This window comes from Globicephala melas, chromosome 12 (assembly GCF_963455315.2).
Source record: "Globicephala melas chromosome 12, mGloMel1.2, whole genome shotgun sequence".
Lineage (NCBI taxonomy): Eukaryota > Metazoa > Chordata > Mammalia > Artiodactyla > Delphinidae > Globicephala > Globicephala melas.
In genome coordinates, this window is record NC_083325.1 from 51,642,894 (window position 1) to 51,669,270 (window position 26,377).

A 26,377-nucleotide genomic window follows, 5' to 3' on the forward strand; every position below is an offset into this window, starting at 1 on the left:
ATTCATTCACTCAATAAACTATTTATCAAGCACCTATTACATGTCCTAGATACTTTAGCAGATGAAGGGTATAAAATGGTGGATAGACATAACCCCCTGCACCTGTGGAGCCTACACATCAAAATAAAAAATTGAGAAGACACAAAGACAAAAGAATGAGTCAATATACATACAACTAATCCTACTTGTCCTTTTTTATCATTTGTTTTTCACAAGTTTGAATAAAACTCTTATGTAATAACTACAATAGTATTTGTATAGGATTTTTTTCAAAAGGTCTATAAAAATAAATTAGTTATTATTCATTATAAAATGTTCTAGGTAACATAGTTCAAAACTTGAAGGTTCAGGGACTTCTCTGGCGGCCCAGTGGCTGGGACTTGGCCTTCCAATGCAGGGGGTGTGGGTTCGATCCCTGGTCAGGGAGGTGGGATCCCACATGGCTTGCGGCCAAAAAGCCAAAATACGGAACAGAAACAATATTGTAACAAATTCAATAAAGACTTTAGGGCTTCCCTGGTGGCGCAGTGGTTGAGAGTCCGCCTGCCAATGCAGGGGACACGGGCTCGTGCCCCGGTCTGGGAAGATCCCACATGCCGCAGAGCGGCTGGGCCCTTGAGCCATGGCCGCTGAGCCTGCGTGTCCGGAGCCTGTGCTCCGCAACGGGAGAGGCCACAACAGTGAGAGGCCCAAGTACCGCAAAAAAAAAAAAAAAAAAAATCGTCCACATCAAAAAAAAAGAAAAAAAAACGAAGGCTCAAAAAGGTACATCAAAAAGGAGACTTGCATTCCACCACTGTCCCCTACACATCCAGTTCACCACCCAAGTTATCACTTTATAGAATATATTTCCAAACATAGTCTAGGCACACACAAGCAAATATAAGGCATTGCTTTTTTCCTCTTTTACATAAATAATTGCACACTATACACACTGTACTGTATCTTTTTTTTAACTTTGATATAGTATTTTGGAGATTGTTCCATCAGTACATAATCAGCTTCTTTCTGTTTACAGCTGCAAACGTTCCAATGAACCTAAGGAATTTCTATAATTTAGCCTCTTCCCTATGGGTTGTTTCCAATCTTTGTTATTGAAACAGTGTTGCATGAATAACCTTGTATGTGCTTCACTCTCCAAATATCTGAGTGTATCTGTGAGACAAAGTCCTAAAACTGGATTTTATCAAAGGATGATATGTGTGATTTTTATAAATATTGCAGACTATCCCCCTTGGTTGGCTGTACCAATTAACACTACCACCCGTAAAGTATGAGTGCACCTATTTCCCCTATCCAGTCAACTGAGTTTTCGAACTTCCTGGCCTTCATCTTACATCACTGGTTCTCAAAAGGGAAGATCTTGCTCCCTTAGCGGACAATTGTCAATGCCTGGGGGGCATTTAGGTTGTTACAACTGGGGAAAGGGAATAATAACAGAATCTAGTAGGAAGAGGCAGGGATGTTGTTAAATGTGCACAGGATAGCCCCTCACAGTAACAAATTAATTCTTCGGTCCAAAATATGAATAGTGCCAAGGCTAAAAAGTTGTCTTAGATGGAATATAGTGTCTCACCTTAGTTCTGATTTGTAAATAACAATTTCTTTACAAAATAAATAAAATCACCCACATCATCAAATGGAATTAAAGTTCAATTTTCATATAATATAGGTAATACAAATTATTCACTTAAAGGTAATTCAGATTATACTTGTAGATTATTCTGACAATTCTGGATCTTATGAAAGATTTAACCTAAATTTAACAATAGATCATATCAAGTACAAATATCAAATACAAATAAGCATAAAGATTAATTAAATGACATAATACAATTGTTTTGTACAGCAAAACGCAGCTGATACTTTCAATATCAGTTCACTAGTTATAAGTAGTGGACAAGAATCCCTGCTGCCTGTGTGCCACAACTACTGAGCCTGCACTCTAGAGCCCACGTGCTGCAACTACTGAAGCCTGCACGCCTAGAGCCCGTGCTCCACAAGAGAAGCCACCACAATGAGAAGCCCGCGCACCGCAACAAAGAGTAGGCCCCGCTCACCGCAACCAGAGAAAGTCCACGCACAGCAACAAAGACCCAACGCAGCCAAAAATAAAAATAAATAAAATAAATAAATTTATATTTTAAAAAAAAAGGTTATCCTCCGAAGATACTATTTCTCTCAAAGGACTGTTTGTGACACACTGGATGTTCCTGGTGAAGAGCCTGGCTGTATGCTTTAAGTCTGAAAGCTGGGAAGTAAGACTGAAGGGGAACTGGAAGAGAAAGCTACCCAGCCTCCACGTGGTGCAGAAAAAAAACCTCAGGTTGATACAAGATTCTCCTCTTCAAGAATAATTTGGAGCCCCCATCTTCATTCAGCTGATGTGTCTGCTTACATGTGGGCACTGTGCCAGGTGCTGGGATTCTAAGGCAGAGACTGGTTAAGACAGAGTTCCTGCCCTCTGGGAGCTTTCAGTATATTGGCATAGAGTAAAATAAATGCTGTGTCTAAGGTAAGGAGAAGGTCCTAGGGCAAGGAACACATGAGAGGGGCAGCTAACCAGGCAGCCTTAAGATGGGAGTTAAGAAAGGCTTCCAAGAGGAGATGCTTCTAAGCTGAGTTCTGACAGCAAAAGAGGCAAAAGATAAGGAACTTCCTTTTTTAGGGACTCAGATTCCTATCTATAAATTGAAGCTAGGTACTAACCCACCTCACAGAGCTTTATTATAATAATCTTTTTTCTTTTTTTCTTTTTTTTTTTTGCGGTACGCAGGCCTCTCACTGTTGTGGCCTCTCCCGTTGCGGAGCACAGGCTCCGGACGCGCAGGCTCAGCGGCCATGGCTCACGGGCCCAGCCGCTCCGCGGCATGTGGGATCTTCCCAGACTGGTGCACGAACCTGTGTCCCCTGCATCGGCAGGCGGACGCTCAACCACTGCGCCACCAGGGAAGCCCCTATAATAATGTTTTGATAGTTGTTGAAAAGTAAGAGAAAAGTAGCTAAAAGGATATGAATAAGTCTAAATGCCAAAAGAATGAGCCAAAGAGAGAAGAAATGATCAACAGCAAAGCCATCTGTGAGACGAGGAGAGGGGATCCAGACCACAGCAAAAGGCTCATCTCTTCACTGGCACAACAGGGAAGGAGAGAATGGGTACAGACGACATTAAAAGTATTGGTTCAAGAAACAGCCCAAAAAAAAAAAAAAAAGAAAAGAAACAGCCCAAATGTCCATCAACTAACGAATGGATTAAACAAAATATTGTATATCCATACAACGGAATATTTGGCAATAAAAAGAAATGAAGTATTGATAACACAGATGAACCTTAAAACGTTAAGTGAAAGAGATCAGTCACAGAAGACCAATGTTATAAGCAAATCTAGAGAGAGAAAGCAGATTAGCAGTTGCCTGGGTTTGGGAGGACTCAGGGGAAACCCTGTACCCTGCTAATGGGTACAGGGTTTCTCAAGACTCAAGTGAACTTTAACCTCTCTTATAATGCCTCTTCTGATGGCTCCAGTCTTTGGCAATCCTGCCTCTGCCTCTTTGGCAACTTGTTATGGAGCATCCTCCATAGGTCTTCACCTGGAATTGGAATTACTTCTGCCTTGCTCTCCACAAGGGGGAGCTCTGTGAAGGTGGGGATACTGCCTTTTTTTTTTTTTTTTTTTTTTTAACAGTACGCGGGCCTCTCACTGTTGTGGCCTCTCCCGTTGCGGAGCACAGGCTCCGGACGCACAGGCTCAGCGGCCATGGCTCACGGGCCCAGCCGCTCCGCGGCATGTGGGATCTTCCCTGACCGGGGCACGAACCCGTGTCCCCTGTGTCGGCAGGCGGACTCGCAACCACTGCGCCACCAGGGAAGCCCTGGGATACTGCCTTTTGATCTATGTACTCCCAGTGTCCATAACCCTGCCCGACAAGGCAGCACTCAATAAATGTCTATCTAATGAATGAAACAGCTTTTGTCAGTAACCTTCCATCTGCATATGGCAGAGGCAGGACTAAAATCCACAACTCCTTACTCCTTCTATTATGTTCATTCCTAGGAGCCAAGGATAAAAGAGATTAACATAAAACTCGATGTTCAGAACATCTAACTACAAGAGGGTGAGAAGTTTGTAGCTTTCCAGGGAGAGATGATGCTAGAGAGATGGGGATGGGTTACCGAGGGCACTGAATGCCGAGCTGAGGCAGACATACATGACTAGCTCAAGGCCACACAGCTGGTAAGTGGAGGGGCTGCGACTTGAAGCCAGGCAATCTGGCTCCAGTTCGAGGTCCTGACCACTTGGCAATACTGCCTATTAACAGTAGACACTATAGGTCCCTGCGCTGAACAGCGATATAAATGACGTTCGCTAAACAGGCAAAATCACGCTGGCGACATAAATCGGTCTCCCTAACCCCCTTCTATTCTAAATCTCAATCCTGGACTGGCGTTTGTGATAAAGAGGTCTGGCGGCGTTTGTGATGATATCCACAGCGCCAAGGCTGGAGCGAGAAGCAGACACCCACGCGGACTGCAGCAAAATTAAATAGAACAATGTGTTAAAACGCCTCGCACGAAGCGATCGCTATTAGGTCTGATCCGGGGCAGCTCCGGAGGGACAGACTCAGGATGGAGGCAGGGCAGGGGGCGGGTGGCGCCCCATTCGGCCAGGCAGGGGCCGGAGCACGCGCAGTGGCCCCACGAGGCACCAGCGTCCCCGCCCCCGTGTCTCCCTGCCCGACACCCTCCCACTTCCTGAGAGAAGCCAACTCCGCGGGGTCCTCCCCTGAGCCCGCGCCGTCCCCGCCCTCACCTGCCGGTCCCATGTATTTGACCACCCCCTGGGTCTTGAACACCTCCCGGGCGGCCAGCAGCGCGTCCTCCCGGTGCGCCGTGTAGAAGTCGCCCCGGTCGAAGAGGCGCACCGTGGTGGTCGGCTTCTCCGGCATGCCCTGGAAGAAGCGCACGAAGCCGACCTCGGCCGCACTCTCCAGCTGCAGCGTCTCTTTCGGCTGCACCGCCATTTCGGAACCTCTCCGCCGCCTGCCTGATGGAACTGCGCGACCCCGCACCCACTAAGCTGTTTCCCGCCTCCCCTCCCTCGCCCCCCGTGAGGCGTCCGGCCTCTGAGGAGACACCCAATCAGCATCCAGCGCTGCGTTTCGGTGGGTGGGAGTGCGCCGCGACAGCCAATCATAATCGGACGCGGCCGAGCTTCCCGCGCACGCTGGTGACTCTGTCTATTGCGCATGCTTGAGCCTAGGTCGCAGGCCGCCGCGGCAGACACCCGTCCTTGAAAGAATACAGTTATCCGGGTTTTCTCGGCTGCACTGGTGTGGGTCCCAGGTGTATGGTTAGCTAGTCTAGGTGACCAGGTGGAAAGTTCTGGCAGGTTTTGAGTTTGTTATGTACCCGGAAGCAAGAGAGTGCAATCAGAAAGAAACTTGAAAACAAGGAAAAACTAGCCTTCCTCCCTATCACAGTATTTTTTTAACCTGTGCCCCTCTCTCTCCAACTGCCTCAGTTTTCGTTTTTAAGCAAATTGCCTGCATCAAGCTTACACGTTTCTTCTCCACAGCCTCCGTCCTGGCCAAATTCTCGTATCGTCCACTCCTTGATTGATTCATACATTCAAAAACAGAAGGCCTGCTATGCGCCAGACTTCTAGGATCTGAGGATCACTAGTAAAGAAGAGAAAAACCACTGCCTTTGTTGAACTTACATTCTAATGAATGGATTCAGATAATATCCTAAGTAAACTTAGAGTAAGTAAACTGCTAGAAGATAAGTGTTTAGGTAAAAAAGATGGGGGGGTGATTTTTTTTTTTTTTAATGTTGAGCAAAGACTTGAAGGAGGTCAGGATACGTCCTGCACAGTTACCTGCCTTACAAAAGGTATTGCACTCTCCTGTTTGCTCACCCTTCCCCCATAAAAGCAGCCCCAAACCCTGATTCAGCGGCAGAATTACCCCGGGGGCTTTTCAAAGGTGTTCCTGGGCCCCACCCATACATAATGGGTTGGAATTTCTGAAGGTGGGATCTTGGGATCTGTAAGAAAGCTCCCTGGACATTCCTGACAATCAGCTCAGTTTAGAAACCACTTAATTCAAATAGTTTCAGAAGCAGAAAGTTTGAACCATCTGACTGCTGACTACATCTCCCACTTCCTGTAGTGCTCCCTCCTCTCACCCCAGCTCTGTGATCTGGAGCCATAAACTTCCCCTTACCTTTCAATACCTGTGGCTCTAACACAAACCTGTCCCTGTGCTCTGGAATGGCCTTGCCCTGCCCTTTGTGTAGCAAACTACTGGTCACTCTTCAGTCCTCAGGCCTGAAGTATGCCCAGTTCCCCCAGGTGTAATTAGTTGGATTATCTTCTGGAGTATGATTTTGTTCATATCTCTATTATATTTGCTGCATTGTTTTAGAAATATATGTTCAGCGACTTCCCTGGTGGCGCAGTGGTTAAGAATCTGCCTGCCAATGCAGGGGACACGGGTTCGAGTCCTGGTCTGGGAAAATCCTACATGCCGCGGAACAACTAAGCCCGCACACCACAGCTACTGAGCCTGCGCGTCTGGAGCCTGTGCTCCGCAACAAGAGAAGGCCGCGACAGTGAGAGGCCCGCGCACCGCGATGAAGAGTGGCCCCCGCTCACCGCAACTAGAGAAAGCCCTCGCACAGAAACGAAGACCCAACACAGCCAAAAATAAATAAATAAATTCATTTAAAATATATATATATATCTTTTCTTTAAAGCCATGTGCATATATTAAATGTTTATGATAATTTCGAAAGTTATGTCAAATAGTTGTCTTATAGAATTTTTTTATATTTTCTAGTCCTACAGAGGAAACTGAATTTCTAAAAATAACAGAAAAGAGGGATTTTGCAAAAATATAACTGGAAGACATGGTACAATATTATTGATAGGGTGCAATAAAATCATTACCACCAGATGGGTTTTAATTTTCTCATATTTTCCAAATTCATAATGACTGTTACCTACTTATAATCAGAGTAAGTAAGTATTGGGCAAAAAGGCACATGTACCTAACAAAGAGACTCTTCAAAGAAGTAATAATTAAGATTTTTAAACAAACAAAAATAGAAGTGTTTAGTAAATTTTAAAGTGTTTAACTTAATCGTTTTTTCTGTAACATCTTTATTGGAGTATAATTGCTTTACAACGGTGTGCTAGTTTCTGCTTTATAACAAAGTGAATCAGCTATACATATACATATATTCCCATATCTCCTCCCTCTTGCATCTTAACTTAATCTTAAAAATAAATTATTGCTAGCTCAGGGACTTCCTTAGTGGTACAGTGGTTAAGAATCCACCTGCCAATGCAGGGGACACGGGTTCAAGCCCTGGTCTGGGAAGATCCCACAAGCCGCGGAGCAACTAAGTCCGTGTGCCACAACTACTGAGTCCGAGTGCCACAACTACTGAGCCTGCACTCTAGAGCCTGCGAGCCACAACTACTGACCCCACGTGCCACAACTACTGAAGCCCACGCACCTAGATTCTATGCTTGGCAACAAGAGAAGCCACCGCAATGAGAAGCCCATGCACCACAACAAAGAGCGGCCCCCGCTCGCCGCAACTATAGTAAGCCCGGGCGCAGCAACGAAGACCCAATGCAGCCAAAAATAAAATAAATAAATAAATGTATAAAAATAAATAAATTATTGTTAGCTCGGTTTTCTATGATAATATGCCCATGAGAAATTCATATTCAACACTAATTTTGCCACCACTCTCTAGTTTCTCAAATTTTTGTAATTTGGTTGCATTATTCCATTATTAAAAAATGACAATAAGTAAAGTGCTGTCAACAATGTCAGAAGCTGCAGTTGCAGAGAAACGATGACTAAAAATGGCCCCTGGAGCTCAGTATTAAGACATCTTTTTCTTTTTTAAACAGCTTTATGGAGATATAATTTACATACTGCATAATTCATCCATTTAAAGTATATAACTCAATGATTTTTGGTATATTAACAGGGTTGTATAACCATCACAACAATCTAATTTTAGAACATTTTGTCACTCCAAAAAGAAACTCCATACAAATTAGCAGTCACTCCCTATTTCCTACTCCCCCTATTTCCTGGCAACCACAGATCAACTTTCTGTCTCTATAAATTTGTCTTTTCTGGGCATTTCATATAAATGGAATCATACAATATAGGGTGTTTAGTGACTGGATTCTTTCACTAAGCGTAACGTTTTTAAATTTCATTCACGTCATAATATGTGTCAATACTTCACTCCTTTTTATTACCAAATAATGTATTATTGAATGGCTATACCACATTTTATCTATTCATTCATCAGTTGGTGGACATTTGGATTGTTTCCACTTTTGGCCATCACGAACAATGCTGCTATGAACGTTCATTTACAAGTTCTTATATGGACAAATGTTTTTATTTCTCTTCGATATATACCTAGAAGTGGGACTACTGTATCATACTTTTAATATATGTTTAGCTGTAGTCCTCATGTTAAACTATAACCCATATGTTTAACATGCTATGTTTAACATTTTGAGGAATTGTAAAACTTTTCCAAAATGCCTGCAACACTTTACATTCTCTTTAGCAATGTATAAGTGTTCCAGCTTTTCCACATCCTCACCCACACTTGTTGCTGTCTTTTTTTTTTTTTTTTTTTTTTTTTTTTTGCAGTACGCGGGCCTCTCACTGTTGTGGCCTCTCCCGTTGCGGAGCACAGGCTCCAGATGTGCAGGCTCAGCGGCCATGGCTCACGGGCCCGGCCGCTCCGCGGTATGTGGAATCTTCCCAGACCGGGGCACGAACCCGTGTCCCCTGCAACGGCAGGCGGACTCTCAACCACTGCGTCACCAGAAAAGCCCCTGTCTGTCTTTTTGATTCTAGCCATCTTAGTGGGTATGAATGGTATCTTATTGTGGTTTCGATTTTCATTTCCCTAATGACTAATGATATTGAGTATCTTTTCATGTGCTCTGTATGTTCTTCTGAGAAAATATTTGCAAATTATATATCTGACAAAGGACTCGTATTCAGAATACATAAAGACATCTTACATCTCAATAATAGAAAGATAAATAACCCAATTTAAAAGTGGGCAAATGATCTGAAGAAGTCATTGGTTTTTGAGAAAGCTCTTTGGTTGGTTGATGTGGGCAACAGAAGCTCTATGGATTGAAATTTTCATTCTGAAAATAAAATGTGTTAGTTCTATTTAAGAGGTTTGTTAAGAAAGGAAAAGAGATAGAAATGGCAGCTTGTTAAGGAAGCAAGGTCAGTGGGAATTTTTAGAGGGGTTGGGGGGCCATGTTTTAGGATGATGGGAAATAACTGAAATTATGTTGTATCTACAGAAACCGTTGTGTTTATTGAGGAGGGAAAACTTTTTCTCTACTCTCTTAAGTTCAGTTACTGGTAGTATGTGAATTAAACTAATAAAAGACAGATTAATGGGGGGAAAGGCACAATTTTTATTAATATATACATGCACAGGAGTTCACAGAAAAGTAAATATCAAAGAATCGGTTAGACTCAGGGTCTCATATATCCTCTTAACAAAGGAAAGAGGCTTTGGGCTTCCAGAGATGACAATTGTGGGGAAGTAACCAGGAAATATATGGGAGAACTAATGGAAGATAAGGGCTGTTGTAGTAAGGTCTAGTTATACAAACTCATCTCAGTGTCAACTCTCTCTCTCTGGTGATGGGTCGGGGGAAACACCTTCACAAAGGGAATTTATGCCCTGATTTTAGGCAGATAAGTGGAGGGCAGAGAACTCTTTCTGCATCTGTTGATTCTCAATTGCCTTTAGCTCAAAAAAATCCTTATGCCAAAGTGGCATATTTGGGGGTAGCATATCCTGATCTCCTTCATGTTGAAAGAAGTAGAAAGAGCTGAGACTAAAGTGTTAAGAAAGGCTTCACGAAAGGGAATCTTAAGCTGGGCCTTGACTAAGTAGAGGATATTCCAGATGTAAGAAAGAACATAAGAATATAACCTTTCACACACCATTGTAAAGCAATTATACTCCAATAAAGATGTTAAAAAATATATAAACTTTAAAAATTGTGAATCACTATGTTGTACACCTGAAACTTATATAACATTGTACATCAACCATACCTCAATTTTAAAAAAAAAGAAAAAAGGGCTTCCCTGGTGGCGCAGTGGTTGAGAGTCCGCCTGCCGATGCAAGGGACATGGGTTCGTGCCCCGGTCCGGGAAGATCCCACATGCCACGGAGCGGCTGGGCCCGTGAACCATGGCCGCTGGGCCTGCGCGTCCGGAGCCTGTGCTCCGCAATGGGAGAGGCCACAACAGTGAGAGGCCCGCATACCGCAAAAAAAAAAAAAAAAGAAAAGAAAGAACATAAGGAAAGGCATGGTCAAGCCCAAGCAAAGTATAAAAGGACTGGGGAACAGGAAAATTTGAGGAATGGGAAGGAAAATCTTGAATGCAGCAAAGTTGGATATATTGAAGTATAATGGGAAATAAGGTAGATTGTGACCATTTTCGTTGTTCTGGGAATAATACACAGGAAGGATTGAGAGTGAAGAGGAAGGAAGCCAGAAATTACATCTAGGCAAGTGGTAAAGTTTTGGATCAGGGTATTGGCACTGGAGACAAAGGAGGAACTAAGAGAGGCCAGGCAGAGTGACCATAGCTAGAGGCCTGGGATCCCACTCGTGGAACACTCCTGTGGCTGCCATTGGTCTCACCCCATCACTGCCCTTGAGAGTTTTCTCAACTGTTCTTTGTTTTCATCACAAGATTCCAAGTCCTAGGTGGAGGTGCCTGTACCCTGATGCTCAGAGCAGAGGGAGGATAACCACCCTTAAACTTCTGCAGGGGGAGTTGGAGAACTGGCTGCCGATACCACACACAGGAGGATTCTCCCCAAATGGAAGAGGAGATGGGAAGCTGGGCAGCCAAAAGGGGAAACAGCACCCAGTGCAGGGCCAGACTGGCAGGGGGAAGGGGCAGAAAAGTGCTATGATCAACTTTAAGCAAATAATTCTGGGAGCAACGTGGGATTTGGTTTAGAAAGGGAATAGATTGGTGGTGAAGAGATCAGTGAAAATGTGTAAGAGAGGCAAATTAGAGGCAGATTTATTCCTGAGGGAGAAACTCAGGGCCTGATGACTAAAAGAATGGAGAAGTTAAGAGAGAAAAAAGAACTTGGGACTTGGTACCTGGTGACAATGCCATTAACTGATTCTGAGAATATAAGAGTTCACTAGGTTTTCGGAGGAAGATGATGAGGTCATTAAAGGCTAGTTAAGTGTAGAACTCAGGGTGAGTTACAAGAATGGAGATTGGGGCTTCCCTGGTGGCACAGTGGTTGAGAATCTGCCTGCCAATGCAGGGGACACGGGTTCGAGCCCTGGTCTGAGAAGATCCCACATGCCGCGGAGCAACTAGGCCTGTGAGCCACAACTACTGAGCCTGCGCGTCTGGAGCTTGTGCTCCGCAACGAGAGGCCGCGACAGTGAGAGGCCCGCGCACCGCGATGAAGAGTGGCCCCCGCTCGCTGCAAGTAGAGAAAGCCCTCACACAGAAACGAAGACCCAACACAGCCAAAAATAAATAAATTAATTTTTTATAAAAAAGAACGGAGATGGTATTTCTGTTATCATCAGGACTTGGATGGTAACTAAAGCAAGGGAATGATGAAATCCTCCCGGAAGAAAAAGAGAGGAAAAAATAGAAGAAAGGATAAATCCTGGGAACATCAGTATTTCAGAGTCAGCAGAAGAGAAAACAAAACAGAGGAGAGTAATGCCAGTGAAGCCAAAGAAGAAAATCTGTAGGCAACATACTGGGGTAGGATATGGGGCAGTCATTGTGGTGATAAGCTGTGGAGAGATCAAATGATTCAATACCGGGGAAACTGGCAATTAGCTGGTCAGTGCTGACTTTTGGCAGGAGTAGCTTCAGAAGAGGTAGAACAGAAACTAGAGGGCACTGGGTTGAAGAGTTACTGATTTATTACCTCTTAGCTCCAAATTCACCCTTTGTGCATGCTCTGAAGCTTTGTCGGTAGAGGGCGCTGGAGAGACACTGCAAGAAGAAAGGGTATTGTTTTCCCTGTGGCACCTGCTGCTTCCCCAGTGCCCAGCTCCTGCAGCACCCAGGGCTTCTGCAGCCCTGGACAGCAGATGGCAGCTTACCGGAGCACCAACTGCTACACCCCAGCTATAAAAGGCAGCTTTATACAGTGCCGTAGGTGTCGGGCAGGACACCTCCCTATGAGGAGCTATCCCTCAGCACCCTAGAGCAGGCGTCAGCAAACTTTTTCTGTAAAGGACCAGAGTAATAGTTAGGCTTTGCATTCCACTGGCCCAGTCTGTTACAATTACTCAACTGCCCTTGTAGTGCAAATCAGCCACACACAACACATAAACAAATGAGTGTAGCTGTGCTCCAATAAAACTTTATGGACACAGATTTTTATTCCATGTAATTTTCACATATCATGAAATGTTCTTTAAATTTTTTCAACCATTTAAAATGCAAAAACCATCCTTAACTCCCAGACTGTTTAAAAACAGATGGCAGACCAGGCTGCAGGTTATAGTTTGATGACTCCTGCCCTTAAGAGCAAATTTTTCCAGTAGGTTCCACAGAGAGATTTTCAAAAAGTTCTGCCAGTGCAGCACCACAGCAACTTCTCTGCTCTTTATCAAACCATAATGCCCTCTCCCACAAGGTCTGGATTCCAGCCCAGGGTGTGGGGCTTGGCGGAAGTAGAGGGTCTCTTCTCTGGGTACTGTCTCAGCCCTGGGGTGGTGGCTGTTCCCTGTATCTGCTATTCTGTCTTTAAAGTTCTCATTACTTTCTACTACTAATTTTTGTTGCTGTGTAACAAATGACCACAAATTTAGCATCTTAAGACAATAAACATTTATCACCTCACTTTCTATAGGTCTGGAGTCCAAGCAAAGCGTGACTGGGTCTTTTCCTCAGGGTCTCGAGACTGCAGTGAAAATGTCACCAGGGTTGCTCTCATCAGGAGCTGAGGTCCTCTTCTGAGCTCACTGGTTGTTGACAGAATTCACTTCCATGGTTGAGGGACTGATGCCCTCAGCCACTAGGGTCGGCCTGCCATTTCCTGATAGGTGACTCTCTCCAAAACACGGCAGTTTGCTTTAAGGTTAACAGGAGAGCACGTCTATTTCTGCTTTTTGTCTCTTACTTTTAGGCACTCTTTTGTAATCTCCCTTTTAATTGAGTCAAGTGATGAGGGATCGTAACTGCATCTACAAAATCCCTTCACCTTTGCCATATAACAATCTCAGGGGTGATAGCCTATCATAGTCACAGATCTTGCCTACACTCTAAGGGAAGAAATTACATAGAGCATATACATCATGGGTAAGAAATCTTAGGGGCCATCCTAGGATTTGCCTACTACGGAAGGGACAAAAATCATATCCCTTGTTTAAAACATAATGTTAAAAAATGTTAAACATATGTTAAAAAACATATCCCAATGTTTAAATCTAGTTTTTATATTTTCTTTAATGTTCTTTTCATAGTGTTTTTAAAAATTTCCTAAGAAAAGCAAAACATTTCAGGATACTTTAACTTCATATAAAATGTGTTTGTACCATAATTATTCAGTTGAAAAAAATGGTGCTTCTAATTCAACCAACCATGGAATTCATGGTTCACAACATTCTCCATCAATTCTATTAAGTGTCTGTCAAAATGTCACTTTGACTAAAATAGAATCTTAGATGCATGCAGAATAAAATTGTTTGGTTTTTCTGTGTAGATGTTACACACTACAGGGACTTCCCTGGTGCTCCAGTGGGTAAGACTCTGTGCTCCCAATGCAGGGGGCCCAGGTTCAATCCCTGGTGGGGGAACTAGATCCTGCATGCTGCTAAGAAGTCCACATGCCACAGCTAAAGAGCCTGCGTGCCGCAACGAAGACCTGGCGCAGCCAAAATAGATAAATATTTTTTTAAAAAAGATGTTATTAAAAAAAAAAGTTACACACTACAGGTTATAAATTTTATATTGAATATACATGATTATAAGGACTCATGCAAATTCTAATTTGTAGCTAGGATTCAGAGCATTTCTTAACCTATTATTTGTATACTATGAAATTTGATTCAATATGATTGAAATGAAGTTAGGAAAGTCATTTTTTAAATCTTTTATTTCATAGTTCATAAAAAACATTTATATGTACAAGACTCAAAGCAGACAGAAAGGCAGCTATTTAATCACAAACAGACGAGACAGTAGTCACTCAGACTCTACTGTGGAAGCATATTTAATGCATACCCTTCAATGTTAGGCATAAATAATTCAAACTATGCAGTTCAAATTCTGGGTTTTATATCAGATCTGCATATATATGATACTTGTGGTCAAACTTTAAGATTAGTAAACTCAATTTCAAACTGCTTATATTTTGAGTACAGGTTTAACTGTTACAAATATATGATGTTAACTAACACAATAGTGGTCTTCAAAGATCTTCTCTTTGCCCCATGTTCATACGTTTGTAATCTGAGTCTGTTTGCTAATTTCCCTTCTTATAGTTACTCTTCAAATGAGTGTTATGCATTGAGTTCCCTATGCATTTCACCCATCTCCTTTATCTGAAATAGAGGGAAAAAGAAAAAATTAAAATAATTTTGCACCCAGTCTTTTGTTTATTCTGGAAATAGCTTAAAAAACAAAAAGGAACGCAAGAAAATTCTCTTCCACATTTATGACTTATTTAAATTTTTTTTAAAAAAGGTATATTACAAGGAAACACACATTAAGTACATGATCCAAACTGCTTTTTAGAGATAAGATGGCCAAAGTGACAGAGAAGTAGCAGGTAAGCTAAATCTTTAAGAATGGGTAATATTTTTGTTAAATGTATACCATTTTTAAATATAGGAAGAACTAATTCATTTTCTATTTTGAATCATTTACTTTATGGGTGAGGAAATTGAAGTTTAGAATTAAATGATTTGTCTGAGATCACACAATTAATTATAGGCAGAACCGAGACAAGATGACAACTACTACGGATGGCACTGACATTTCCCATGGGATCGGCACTTTACACAGATTACTTTATTAAATCCTTACAATGGGTCTGTACTATTATCCCCATTTTACAGATAAAGGAAACATGGAGGCTTAAGGGAAGTTAAATAACTTGCCTAGCCAATAAGTGGTCAGAATTCAATATAATCTGGTCTGCTATGGAACTCGTGCAAGAAAATTTAGCATTGTGAGACTCTCCCTAAGACCCTAAGGACTATACTATAAAGGGACTCAAGTGTAATTGAGACCTGTCAGTGTCTGGAAGGTATAGGGATTATTAGGAGTAAGAGATTAAAACAAGGGCCTTTTAATTAAATAATCCACTTACCTCAGCTTTCTCATATTTTGCCATTCTTTTCTTTCTGGAAACAACCTATATGGAAGAAAAATGATTACTATTTGAGGACTGCTACCCAAACAAAAAGTTAGTCTAAATTGACACATATGCTTTTAATGAACACAATTCTGATATGAACAAATTTAATTTTAAAATCTATCCGTAGACATTGTTTCTCAAATGCACTGAGAAAACAATGAATAATCTTGAGTGAAATGTAACAGTGTAGTGGGCATTCTTCCACATCTTTTTCCATCCTAACACAAATATATGAACATATGCATGTAAGTTTTAGGGGGTCTCAAAAAACAAATGGGATCATGCAGAGTATCATTTCCCTCTTTGCACAGCCTGTATCCACATCACAGGAATCCTTCCAGATCAAAAGCTATAGATTGAACTCCTCCTTTTTTTTTGAACTCCTTCTTTTTAATAGCCACTTTATTCCATGGCATGGATACCCCACAGTTTACTCATCCATCCTCCGCTGGATGTACACTCAGGTTGTTTCCAGATTCACCTTACTAGCAACGCTGGAATACATGACCTTGACCATGCTTCCTTATGTACTTGCGCTTTTATTTCTGTAGGACAATTAGATTTCTATGATGAACCTTTCATGTGTTTATCTGCCATCTGGAATTCCTTTTCTGTAAATTGTCTATTCACACCTGTTACCACTCTTTCTTTAGTTTCCTCATCATTTTCTAAGAACCCTTTATATAGTATGCATAATAATCTTTTGTTTTATGCGTAGTGAATATTTTCCCCAAGCCTATCACTGACATTTTTTTCACTTTACAGTATCTCTGCCATACAAAATATTTAATTTCAATGAAGTCAAATATATACTTCTTCCTTCACGGATTCCAGATTTCCCACCTTACTTGGTTTCTTTTATCACAAGGTTGTACAACATCTCCTAAATTAATTTTGAGACTTACTTTATTCTTTAACATTTTGAACTATAACCCGTCTAGAATTTGTGTTTGAACATGGGTATACTGCCCAACTCCTTTCACGCTGCTGTGCTCCAAAATGTGCTATTCACACACAGTTGAGCAATACGGCCAGCCCTGGTGGGGTGAAACAGGAATCCAACTTTTGTTTTCTTCCAGATGGATAGCCAAGTGTGATAATGCTGCTGAACTGAAAATATAACTTCTCATATACCATCAAATCTATTTCTGAATTTGCTGTGTTGGTAAAATTTCCTGATGCTGAAGTACCCTTACATGTCTAGAACAAATGCTGCTTGTTCAGGTGATACAGTCTTCTTCTGAAGCACTGCTAAGTTCAGTTTACATTAAATCTTTTATTTTGAACTGTTGCTTCACACTTATCCCTTTTAATTCTTTTTTTATGCTAACATTAATTTGTGTTCTGTAGTTTCATCTCACTGAATGGTTTGGGAATTCAGGTTACTTTGCACTAACCCTGGCAACAGTGTTGAACTGCACTCCTGTGTGCAGTGAGGACAGCTGAAGGACGTTTGCTATTTGACAGCAATGTAACCAACCTGTGAGGTGCTCAGCTACAAGCTTTTCTCAGATCAGTATCCTTTCTTGCTTCATAAGGTTGACTATTTTATAAAAAGGGACCGGAAATGCAATAGATTCATTCAGCATAAAGGATTACAAAAAATGAAGACTTGGTTTCATTAACTTGTTTTGGCACACCGTTGTGGCTTTTTCATATTATCACCTTTTCTTCAAAGAAGAGACCCTGAAATGAAATTTTACTTGTCCTATGCTCACCAGCACAGCAATTCCAGCAGTAATTGCTACTGCCACAACCACAATGACAGCAATTATACCAGCTTGCAGACCCTGCATTGAAAATTCAGGTGGTTTTTCATCAACATAGTAAATTGAAGTTCGACTGGGATCCAGATCCAGTAGTTCCCCATTTACTCTCAGGTCCATCCTGTTGGACTGGAACAAGGATTCATCTTTAACCTACATTGAGAAGGAGAAAAGCAATTTAAAATAGTTAAGAAAACCTACCATGGCCACATAGAATTACGTGCCAATTATGTACCAAAAGCACTGCTGCCAAGAACCTTTACGGTTTTGGTGATAACAATCTCATCCATTGAAACAGAAGAAAGAAAAAACAAAAAATACCCACCACTTTAATGACAGGCAAATTTCAAACATATACAAAAGTAGAAAGAAGAGAATAATGAGATCCCATGTACCTGTTAAACTCAGATTCAATAACATCAACACATGGCCAACCTTATTTTATCTACTCTTCCTTCTATCCCCACCCCCCCAGCCTCTCCCAGCCTGGTTTTTTGTTTTGTTTGTTTGTTTTGTGGGGTTATATTTTGTTTTGTTTTGCTGCATCGCTTGGCTTCCGGGATCTTAGTTCCCTGACCAGGGATCGAACTCAAGCCCTTGGCAGTGAAATCGCAGAGTCCTAACCACTGGACTGCCAGGGAATTCCTTGGCCTTGTTATTTTGAAGTGAATCCCAGATTTCATCAGGAAATAATTCACTTAAGGGACTTCCCTGGTGGTCCAGTGGTTAACACTCCATGCTTCCATTTCAGGGGGCACGGGTTCGATCTCCGGTCAGGGAACTAAGATCTCCCATGCTGTACAGCACAGCCAAAAAAACTTTTTAAAAAAGAACAAAGCCTCAGTGCCCCTGTGGTTACTATCAAGTGGTCTAACATACACGTAACTGAAATTCCAGGAGATGGGCTCAGGAAAAAAAAAAAAAGAAAATAGCTCACTTCAGTATATTAAAGTTTAAACAAACATTTTAATCACACCAGTTACACAGCTTTTTTTTTTTTTTTTGCGGTACACGGGCCTCTCACCGTTGTGGCCTCTCCCGCCGAGGAGCACAGGCTCCGGACGCACAGGCTCAGCGGCCATGGCTCAAGGGCCCAGCCGCTCCGCGGCATGCGGGATCCTCCCGGACCGGGGCATGAACCTGTGTCCCCTGCATCAGCAGGCAGACTCTCCACCACTGCACCACCAGGGAAGCCCCACACAGCATTTTTTACATAGTCTCTTGTTAATGGAAATTATAGTAGGGGAAGGCTACACTCACAAACTAAATAACTGCCAGGGAGGTAGTAAGAATCATAGGAGAGAAGATATTCTAGGCAGAACAATGTGATAAAAAGGCATAAATATACAAGCAAGTAAGAAAGGGGTATAAGAAAGGTGACTATGAACGACAAGGAGGACAAAATTAATTGCAGCATGAGAACCAGTTGGAGAACAGTTATTCATACAGTTGATCTAAAAGTAGAGAAACAGGTGAAAGATCTTGAATCCACTGAGGCATGATAGACAACATTACGTTTCTAAACACAGGAATAAAATGAGGGAGATTATACTCACATCTTTTTCAAAATAATAAGCCACATCAGCTATGTCTACATCATTCTGAGTTTTCTGAGAAGAATTTTGTACCAGGTCAATAACGATAACATCATTCTCATACTGGGGGAAAAATTGAAAAATACAAATTAATATTACTATAACCGAAACTGTATGAAAATATCATTGTTCAATAATCGGAATATTCAGTGTTTGATTTTCTGTAATCTGCATGTGTCAGTGTTTCCTGCCATTAGTGGATAATTGGGTTTATCACTAATAATTTCAAAATCTTTGGGAGGTTTTAAAAATCTATCCGAAGGAATTAAAATAGCAATGCAACCAAAGATAATTATAATTTTCTTTTCAAAAGAGAATTTTTAAAAGATTTTAAACAAGATATTAAAGTACCTTATTTGGTTAGAACTACTTTAATGCTAAAATGCTAAAGAAATGCAATCCAAAACGCAGTGGCATTTACCATGTTCTGTTTTTAGGAAGGAAAAAAGTCTGTCCCTACCAAAAAGTCTTTTAAAAAATGACAGCAATTTTCTGCCTTGAAAGAGTTCCATCACACTATTCAAGCATTTTTCAACCAAAGTTGAAAGAGTTAAGGAAGGGCTAACTGGTTAAAGACTAGCTCCTGAAACCAGAGAAAACAGGACTACGTAGCATCCTAAGTATTGCCAAAAACAACCACAGAGAGAGGTTTTCCAAGGTGTGAAGACTGGCATGTGTCAGGAATAGTAAGAGATACTACATTTTCTTTAAGGGTAAACTGAGGTTTTCAAAGACTACGGAAGGAAAACAATAACAGGGGATTTGCAGGATTAAGTGCCCAGGGCTTAAACTGTTATTCAAATGCAGTTTAACCACTATCAAAAATCATACCCAAACCAAATTATCCGACCAATTTTCTGTTAAAGCTCACTTGCTAAAAAAAAAAAAATCTTACCAGAATATTTGTGATATATTTTGGATCCAGTTGATAACGACTTGTGATTACCTCCTTGAGTGCACTGTAAATAAAAAATTTTATGCCATTTTGCAACTATCATCATAATAATTGATACAAAAACTGTTGAGTTCTAGTTTGACTAGAAACAGGATATTTACACAGTATCCAAGTATCTACCCACAGGTTATACTTATTAATTACAAAAAGGAAAGTGGTAACTCCATAGCAGAGAAACCTGGTGGACACCACCCTGACCAGTTAACATCACTAGTAAAGGGACAAGCTGATGTTATGTGCCTCCCAATGTGAAGTACTGAGACGGACACAAGATCACTTTAAGTAGCTTTCCTGTCAAAAATGAATTACCTGTATTTAATTATGAGGAAACATGAGACAAATCCAAAATTGAGGGACATTCTATAAAACAATTTGCCCATACTCTTCAAAAATATCAATGTCATGGTTTATAATTCAAATATTAATTAAAAATTTAAATTTTATTGGAGAAACAAGACAAAGAAATGCCAAAGCAATGTTCCATATTTAAAGAGACTGAACAGTCATAACAACTAAATGCATGATCTTAGACTGGGTCCTGGGTCAGAGGGGAAAAAATTGCCACAAAGGACATCGGGAAAACTGGCACGATGTGGTTTAACATTAAATTTCCTGAATTTGATAACTGTATAGTGGTTATGTAAGAGAATGCCTTTTGTTCCTAGGAAAAGATACACCACAGTATTTAGGGGTCAAGGTGCATGACATCTAGAACTTGCTCTCAAATGGTTCTGGGGAAATAATATTTATACATGCTCAGATATAGAAAGTACACACACATATGCATACACATATAAAAAGAAAATGTGGCAAAATGTTTACTGGTAAATCTGAGCGAAGGGTACTACAGGATACAATTGTACTACAATATACAATTCTTGCACCTCTATTTTTTTAAAAAAGTTAAAAATATTATTTACAGTATTTTATTTTTCAGAAATATGAAAATGAATTGAGACTTGTTTTAGTTTATCTAATGGTGTGGGATAGAAGTTCTGAGTACCAACTGTGCAAACATAATGCATTTAATAGCACTTACGCCTGCAAACTTTGAACATCATAAGGTTTTTCTCTTGTCTTGTGTTTTAGTTCAATGATGATCCAGCTATAAAGTAAAAAGACAGTATTGATTGACCATAACAACTCAGCCTTTTATATTATTTTCTTAATATGCTAATACCCAAATTCCCAAGTGGAATTACAGGAGAATTAACAGAAAAAGGATCTATACAAAAGATATGCCCTTCATTTCTTCCTTGGCCCTCACACACATCATTCATAAAGAACTCAGGCTTTCTAACATGGACCCTCTGGCCTCTGGTCACCACACTCAAGATCACATATTACATATTCAAAACTAAATTTAATTAAATGAATCCAAAAAGCACGAAAACAAATAACATATAGGCAGCTAAGGCTTAGTTGGTCATGTTGGGTCACGTTCATGGGAAGAGACAAAAAGGCTCTGAGAGAAACAGAAAAGTGGCCACAAGGCTCCAGAAGACAGAAGTGGAGAGAGTGTCTGCCTTGGTCTTTCTAGTCCTTTCCAATAAAATCTTTTTGGCTTAAGCTAGCTGCAGTGTGTTTCCATTCCTTTCCATTACCTAATCCCTGAAACAGTCATACCTCGCTGAAGACACAATAAATGAGCAAATATATACATAACTTAAATCATTCATATACATTTAACACTAATCGTACTTTAAAATACTGAAGAGTGTTAAGTAAAAATAAATTAAGGAAAATTATGTTTAGTATGCTACCATAAGAAAAAAATTTAAAAATAAGAAAAACTACATTGCTAGTAAATTCACAGATCTCTGGAAGGTTATGGCATAAACTGATGACATCTGTTCTACGGAAGTAAACTGAGTAAATGGGGGATTGAGATGGGATGGGGGCTTGTCACTGTCCACTCTCTTCTATCTTTTGAATTCTAAATCACAAAATCATATTGCATGTTCAAAACTAAATTTAATTAAACAAATCCGAAAAGCATGAAAACAAGTAATTTATAGGCAGCCCAACTCACAAGGTCCTCACTGGCTCGGAGCAGGATATTTCACTGTCCTTATCGGTTCTCCTGACCCCAGCAGTGTTCACACACCAGCACGTGGAGGTGCCATTGCACTGCTTGGCTTTAAAGAGCCCCTTGTCGTCACACTCGGGATCATAGAGCCCGTCATTATTCTGGATAGCGCCCTCTGGTTTCACTCTTCTCCCAGCCTTGGAGCCACTCATTTCTGCCTTCATCACCAAACATTTGGAAGCCACTGAAAAGAAAGCATCACGTCAAAGTGAAAAATAACTGCTGTTGTATGCTTAAGGAAAAAATTTAATTTACTCCAAACTTCCAGGGCCAAAGATTACCGTAGACTTATAAGTTCCCAGGTTTACTTTCTAAATCATAAGAAACTTCAGAGATGCGATAATGTTGACAAAATAACATGATTCAGATTTAAGCCAATTAAACGCTTCCCGACTCAAGACAAATCAATTAAAGAAGTATAAGTCAAAATAAAACTTAAAGGTAATGAGGATATTCTACTCACATTTTGTGCAAATGACAGAATGTTGTGTACCGATTGAAGTACACTGGCACTGACCATGTGCATTCACAGAGCAGTTTGTGGTCAGTTTGTAGTTTTCACACACACATCCTGCAGGGGAAAAAAATCCACTTTAAAAATGAGGATCCAGGGCTTCCCTGGTGGCGCAGTGGTTGAGAGTCCGCTTGTCGATGCAGGGGACGCAGGTTCGTGCCCTGGTCCGGGAAGATCCCACATGCCACGGAGCGGCTGGGCCCGTGAGCCATGGCCGATAAGCCTGCACGTCCGGAGCCTGTGCTCCGCAACGGGAGAGGCCACAACAGTGAGAGGCCCGCGTACCACAAAAAAAAAAAAAAAAAAATGAGGATCCAACTGTCAACTCTGATGGTGGATCAGCTAAATTACGTTCTGACAATAATGCCCAAGTTACAGGAACATACAGCCTTAAAAAGTGGTCCTGAATGTGTCATTTTTCAGCTATAATTGGAGTGGCTGACACTATGCTAAATAGTTTGTACATATTATATAGACAGTCTAATTTGCATGCATTCCAATTTTTGTGCCTTAAACCAAGAATAAACCCTCCAAACAGCAGATTCAGCTTTGCCTTCATGATACTCCCAGACTCAGCTTCTTCCCTCCTCCTGTCCTGCTAGATAAACATTTGTCTGTCGGTCATGGAGTCTTTTCCCCAAAATCAACAACACACTAGTATACATAAAATAGATAACCAAGGGACTTCCCTGGCGGTCCAGTGGTTAAGACTCCACACTTCCAGTACAGGGGCCGTGGGTTTGATCCCTGGTCAGGGAACTAAGATTCCACATGCCACACGGCATGGCCAAAAATTCTTTTAATTTAAAAAGTAAAATAAAATAAAATAGATAACACGGACCTGCTGTATAGCACAGGGAACTCCACTCAATATTCTATAATAACCTATATGGGAAAAGAATGGATATATGTATAACTGAACCATTTTGCTGTACACCTGAAACACATTGTAAAATCAACTAGATCCCAATATATAATAAAAATTAACTTTAAAAAAGTACCAATTCAAAAAAAAAAAAAAGTACCAATTCTATGATCAGTGAATAACTCACATTACCTCCCTCTTCCCACCTCATTTTCTTAATAAGAGATGCTTCTTGAGACTTAATGGGAACATATTCAACCCTTGGACAATTTCGTATCTTAGAAAACTGATACTTTCAATTGAATTTGGAGGTACCTCCGGATGTGCGTTTCCTAACTAAATTAAATCCTAGAACCTGATTTTGAAAGTGCTATTAAGCAGCCCATCCTGGATATTGATGTCAATTTAATAGTTATATCTTCGACTATCTCAAAAGTTCTTTTTTTTTTTTTTTTTTTGCGGTACGCGGGCCTCTCACTGTTGTGGCCTCTCCCGTTGCGGAGCACAGGCTCCGGACGCGCAGGCTCAGCGGCCACGGCTCACGGGCCCAGCCGCTCCGCGGCATATGGGATCTTCCCGGACCGGGGCACGAACCCGTGTCCCCTGCATCGGCAGGCGGACTCTCAACCACTGCGCCACCAGGGAAGCCCTCAAAAGTTCATTTTAACTTCAAATGGCAAGCACGTCTAATTTCTTCGTCTAGCTAAGAGTGCAATCTTTAAAAACAAAAACTAATTACAACAGACCAAAGAATTTATATATTGCTCCTTCATATCTCAAGTTGGCTTTAGTTTTTCCCTGTTTAAATTATAATCAATACGAACCACCTATATAATCTGTCCAGCACTAAACTCAGTATCGGGGTCATAAAGGAGAAAGTATAGAGTGGTCCTCAAGGAGTTAAAATCTTACGCAGCACTACGCTATACCTGCTCAGAGCACATATTTATGCTTAAACAATGTGAAATTTAACAGAGACCAATCAGACTTTCTGAACATACTCCTACAGCAGCTATCATCACTTTAAAGCAATTTAAAATTAAGTATTTGGCCTCAGACTGAAGTTGAAAAAACATGAGTTGATTAAACTGCATTATTTTGAAAGTGTAGTGAATTAGGCTGAGCCCTGCTGGTGAGACTACAAAAGCCTTTCCACAAAACTGTGGCTAACTGACACTTCACTGCTAGCCACGACCTTACAAATAAATCAAGAGATGGCAGCCAAGATGTTTATTCCAGAGTAAGAAAAACTGGAATCAAACTACATGTCCAACATTAGGATAATGGTGCGACCTTCCAGGCTATAGACTGTTTTGCACCATTTAAATCATGCTTTTCAAGACTAAAGGAAACGGAAAACTCTGGATATTATGTAGGGGGAAAAAAATCAAGACATAAAACAATGTGTTTAGGTTTAGGGTAATGTTTAGAGCAATATCTAAAAGAAAAAAATACCCAATTATTAATTATGGGATTCTCTTAACGTGGTTCCAATATGACTTTTTTTTTTTTTTTTTTGCGGTACGCGGGCCTCTCACTGTTGTGGCCTCTCCCGTTGTGGAGCACAGGCTCCGGACGCGCAGGCTCAGCGGCCACGGCTCACGGGCCCAGCCGCTCCGCGGCATGTGGGATCTTCCCGGACCGGGGCACGAACCCGTGTCCCCTGCATCGGCAGGCGGACTCTCAACCACTGCGCCACCAGGGAAGCCCCAATATGACTTTTTTTTACTTTTTACGATTATCGATATATCTGGGTTCCCTACAATAAACTTGGCATTATTTATATGATCCTTGAAGAGAAAACATCCACACACCTCGTAGTTAAGGCCCTCCTCCCCGCGCACAGGTGCGTAGCGGCCCAAGAGGCCTCACCACAGCCGCTAGTCCCCGCCGGAGACCCACATCCGGGGCCCACCGCAGGTGCCCGGGGAGGGGCGGGGCCGCAGGTCGCAGTCGCAGAGTCCCCTCCCGGCCCGGGCAGGTTTCCACTTCGCCAAAACCCCAGTGCGCAGGGGCCGAAGAAGGTGGGCGCGTCGAGGCGGCCGCAGCCGCTCTGCTCCCCGCCTGCCCGTGCGCCCCTGCCCCGGTCCATATCCCGAGAGAGGCGCGCAGAGCGCCAGGCGAGGCTGCTCCCTCCGGCCCGCGCGAGTGGGCGCCTTCACGCTGCCGCCCACCCGCACAGAGCCTAGGCAGCCCCGCGCCGTCCGTCTCCGGGCGGAGAAGCGCGGCCGCCCGCCCAGTCCCCGCAGGTTACGTCTAGGGCGCCGAGGGCCGCCACCCCTTGGTCCTCCTAACCCCGCAACTCCGCTCCTCACCTTCCTGGGCCGCGGCCACCGCCGCCGTCGCAGCGGCGAGCAGGAGCCCGAACGCAAGGACGTGGGGGGGCGCCATGTTGCGCGCGCCGAGGACAAGGGCGCGAGGGGCTCGAGGCGGGCCGGGGGCTCGCGGGAGGACGCGCGGACAGAGTAGGCCGCCGGGAGCCCGCTGGCCGGCGGGAAGGCGCGAGACCTGGGACGCGCGGGTCCGCGTCGGGAGGACGACAGCGAGGTGCCCCGGGGCCAGGAGCACGGTGCGAGCTGGCCGACGGGCTGCGCGCTTTGGACGCTCGGCGGGGCGGAGCAGACCTTCCAGACCTGGCGGCCCCGCCCCCGGCCCCTGCCCGCGGCTGCTCACCTCTGCAGGCCAGTTCTCGGCTATGAGTCACCGCCGGGAGGCGGGGGGAGGGAACAGACTCCCCTCCCCTCCCCCACTCGGAACGAGGCCGTTGGGATACCATCCCCCCCCAGGTGCGCGCCGGGTTCGCCAGGTGCTTGCTCCTGCGGCCGGTAGGGGCGGGGAGGGTGGGAGCCTGGGTGGCCACGGAGAAAGTTTGAAAATACCGAGACTTCCTTTTTACCGGAGGGAGCACGGCTCTGAAACCTCGAAGAAATTGGACCTGGAGGAAAGAGTGAGGGGGCCAGGAGGATGAAGGCTGAAGGTAAAATGGAATACAAAGAGAAGCGGAAGACCGTCCCACGCACAATAAAAAAAAAGACCTTCGAGCTTTACCTGTACGTTTAATTGTACTCCTTTGAAACTAGAAAGAAAGGAGAATCTCCCTAGCTCTCGGGATGACAAACTCATGTGATCTTTATAATTA

General features: G+C 42.6%; 2 protein-coding genes and 1 long non-coding RNA gene across 4 annotated transcripts in view; 1 reads left to right on the forward strand and 2 right to left on the reverse strand.

Moving 5' to 3' along the window:
* The window catches only part of MSH2 (mutS homolog 2), a 73,358-nt gene extending 68,265 nt beyond the window's left edge, over nucleotides 1-5,093 (reverse strand). For both annotated transcript variants that reach the window (XM_060309393.1, XM_030857739.2), the window contains exon 1: nucleotides 4,812-5,093. In XM_060309393.1, coding sequence (XP_060165376.1) covers nucleotides 4,812-5,022 — 211 coding nt within the window. In that variant the 5' untranslated portion in view covers nucleotides 5,023-5,093. The remainder of the gene's footprint in view (nucleotides 1-4,811) is intronic.
* A 609-nt stretch (nucleotides 5,094-5,702) lies between these two features.
* On the forward strand, nucleotides 5,703-6,731 carry LOC132598226 (uncharacterized). The gene is made up of 2 exons (XR_009566171.2): nucleotides 5,703-5,763; nucleotides 6,427-6,731. It is a non-coding gene; the product is annotated as an uncharacterized lncRNA (long non-coding RNA).
* A 7,472-nt stretch (nucleotides 6,732-14,203) lies between these two features.
* EPCAM (epithelial cell adhesion molecule) lies at nucleotides 14,204-25,866 on the reverse strand. Its single transcript, XM_030857741.3, has 9 exons — nucleotides 25,554-25,866; nucleotides 22,323-22,430; nucleotides 21,803-22,043; nucleotides 20,810-20,875; nucleotides 19,711-19,774; nucleotides 18,777-18,878; nucleotides 17,173-17,373; nucleotides 15,407-15,451; nucleotides 14,204-14,636 (listed from the first exon to the last, which is right to left on the reverse strand). Exons 1-9 carry the CDS (start codon nucleotides 25,627-25,629, stop codon nucleotides 14,595-14,597), a joined length of 945 nt encoding a protein of 314 aa, XP_030713601.1. The 5' UTR covers nucleotides 25,630-25,866; the 3' UTR covers nucleotides 14,204-14,594.
* Nucleotides 25,867-26,377: the final 511 nt, after the last annotated feature.